This window comes from Micropterus dolomieu, linkage group LG18, assembly GCF_021292245.1.
Source record: "Micropterus dolomieu isolate WLL.071019.BEF.003 ecotype Adirondacks linkage group LG18, ASM2129224v1, whole genome shotgun sequence".
Lineage (NCBI taxonomy): Eukaryota > Metazoa > Chordata > Actinopteri > Centrarchiformes > Centrarchidae > Micropterus > Micropterus dolomieu.
Window position 1 is genome coordinate 38,611,648 of NC_060167.1, and position 2,084 is coordinate 38,613,731.

General features: G+C 44.0%; 1 protein-coding gene across 1 annotated transcript in view; it reads right to left on the bottom strand.

The window, feature by feature from the left end:
• Nucleotides 1-833: 833 nt before the first annotated feature.
• The window catches only part of LOC123987112 (dihydropyridine-sensitive L-type skeletal muscle calcium channel subunit alpha-1-like), a 70,760-nt gene continuing 69,509 nt past the window's right edge, over nt 834-2,084 (bottom strand). Inside the window, exon 22 of the mRNA XM_046075725.1 lies at nt 834-965. Within this exon, the coding sequence (XP_045931681.1) occupies nt 834-965 (132 nt within the window). The remainder of the gene's footprint in view (nt 966-2,084) is intronic.

The following is a 2,084-nucleotide window of genomic DNA, read 5'->3' on the forward strand; positions in this document are numbered from 1 at the left end:
TTATAATCATTAACATTACAACTGTTACCATTAACACTACTATAAATATCTGTACCATTTTTCATTTAGTCTATAGCAACATCACCTTTACTGTCTGTACCTCTGTGTGTATATTGTGTAGGCTGCCTCTCTCTCTCTCTCTCTCTCCCTCTCTCTCTCTCTCTCTCTCTCTCTCTCTCTCCTTCACCCCCAACTGGTCGAGGCAGATGGCCGCCCACCCTGAGCCATGGTTCTGCTCGAGGTTTCTGCCTCTTAAAAGGAAGTTTTTCCTTGCCTCTGTCGCCTAGTGCTGCTCTTGGTGGGAACTATTGGGCTTCTGTAAATAACATCACAGAGTACGGTCTAGACCTGCTCTTTTAGGAAAAGCGCTCTGAGATAGCTGTTGTTGTGATTTGGTACTATATACAAAATTGAATTGAATTGAATAAATGGTCAACTGGCGATGTTTTGGCCTGCCATCTAATGACTTGAAAAAACTCTGGCCTGATGCCAGACTTATTTGCCAACCCCTGGCCTAGATCTTAGCTCATTCAGAAGAGGCTCAATAGCTAAGGAGTACAGCTGTCCAGAAATGGTACCTCCCTGCCTAATGCTACTCTGAACCTGTATTGGACAGCTCAATCCACCACCCACCATCACCGAACAAAAAGTAGTTTAATATGACGTCATTATATAGACGGAGATTCTGTTAGCATGCCTGTGCAGGGGAGACTGCCCTTACATTAGTATTACTATAATAAAGAATAGAACTTTTTCCCTTTGGCATCATTTATGTTAGAATATTCTAATAAACAGCAAATAAAAGGTTATGGTAAACTTACACACACTAAAACTTACGTGGCCTCGGGATCATATTCTGCCCATATTTTCTTGAACTCATCCAAATGCTGGGGGCCAAGAATGGACCAATCACGTGTCAAGTAGTCAAAGTTATCCATGATGACAGCCACAAACAGGTTGATGATCTGTGAAGGATAAAGGCAATAAATGTGTCTGCTCTACTATGTTTGTGTGAGTATGACTGTGGCACTGCACCAGGTGGTTGGAGAGGTTCACCACATGGCGTGCATGTCCTGTTTGCATTTTGGACACTGCACAAAATACTTAAAAGTCACTTCCTGTGTCCTCTATGTGGTGCAAAGGAGCACCCAGTAATGATACGTTTTGTAGTACATCAAATTTATATTAATCGCATAATGGGTGTCACACAAAGCTTACTTCCTGTTGCCAGTAGGTTGCGCAATGACTATAACTGAATTTTGGCATGTAGATGTGTGGGGGGTGGGACCATTATCAATCACATAAAATTTGGTACAGATGTGAGCATGTACACTTAAGTTGTAACAACTTCCTGTTTCGTGGCAAATCATTGAAATTCCACGCCACGGACTGCCCCGGTAGACCAAAACTCACCATTTGTACAACATGTGATCATTGATGGTCATCAGCCACTTATGATTTGAGATTTTCCTGGCTGACGTATTGCTGACGTATTGCGGTAAGCGTGTCGACTCATTTCCGTTTCCGGTGCTTGTGTGTTGGTACCGTGTTGTGCTGCTCTCGCTAAATAACAGTTACATTTGTTTGATTACAGCGGCCAACTGTTCGCTAAACACTTATTCTTTACAGTAATTTTGCCTAAGCACTCACAGTTCTTTCCATCTTTTAGTGACTGCTGTTCAATCTCATACTTGTTCTAAAGTTTTGGTAGCTGACGCTATAGTACTTTAGCTTAGCCGTTAGCGACTTTAGCTTAGCAGCTAGCGATGGCTTCTCCTTCTCCCTCTCTCTCTCCTACTTTCTCCTGCTCGGTGTGTCAGATGTTCAGTTACTCCTCTGCCTCCTTTAGCGGTAATGGTACATGTAATAAGTGTAGTTTATTTATAGACATGGAGGCGAGGCTCAGTGATTTAGAAGTCCGGCTCCGCACCTTGGTAGATCAGTCTTTAGCTACTGTAGCTAGCCAGTCCCCGGTAGTCGGTGCGGAACGGCCTGAGTTAGCCTCTGGTAGCCGTCCTCCGGCATCCCCTGTGCAGCCAGGAAAGGGGGGCTGGGTGACTGTCCGAAGGAGGAATAGTCGTAAG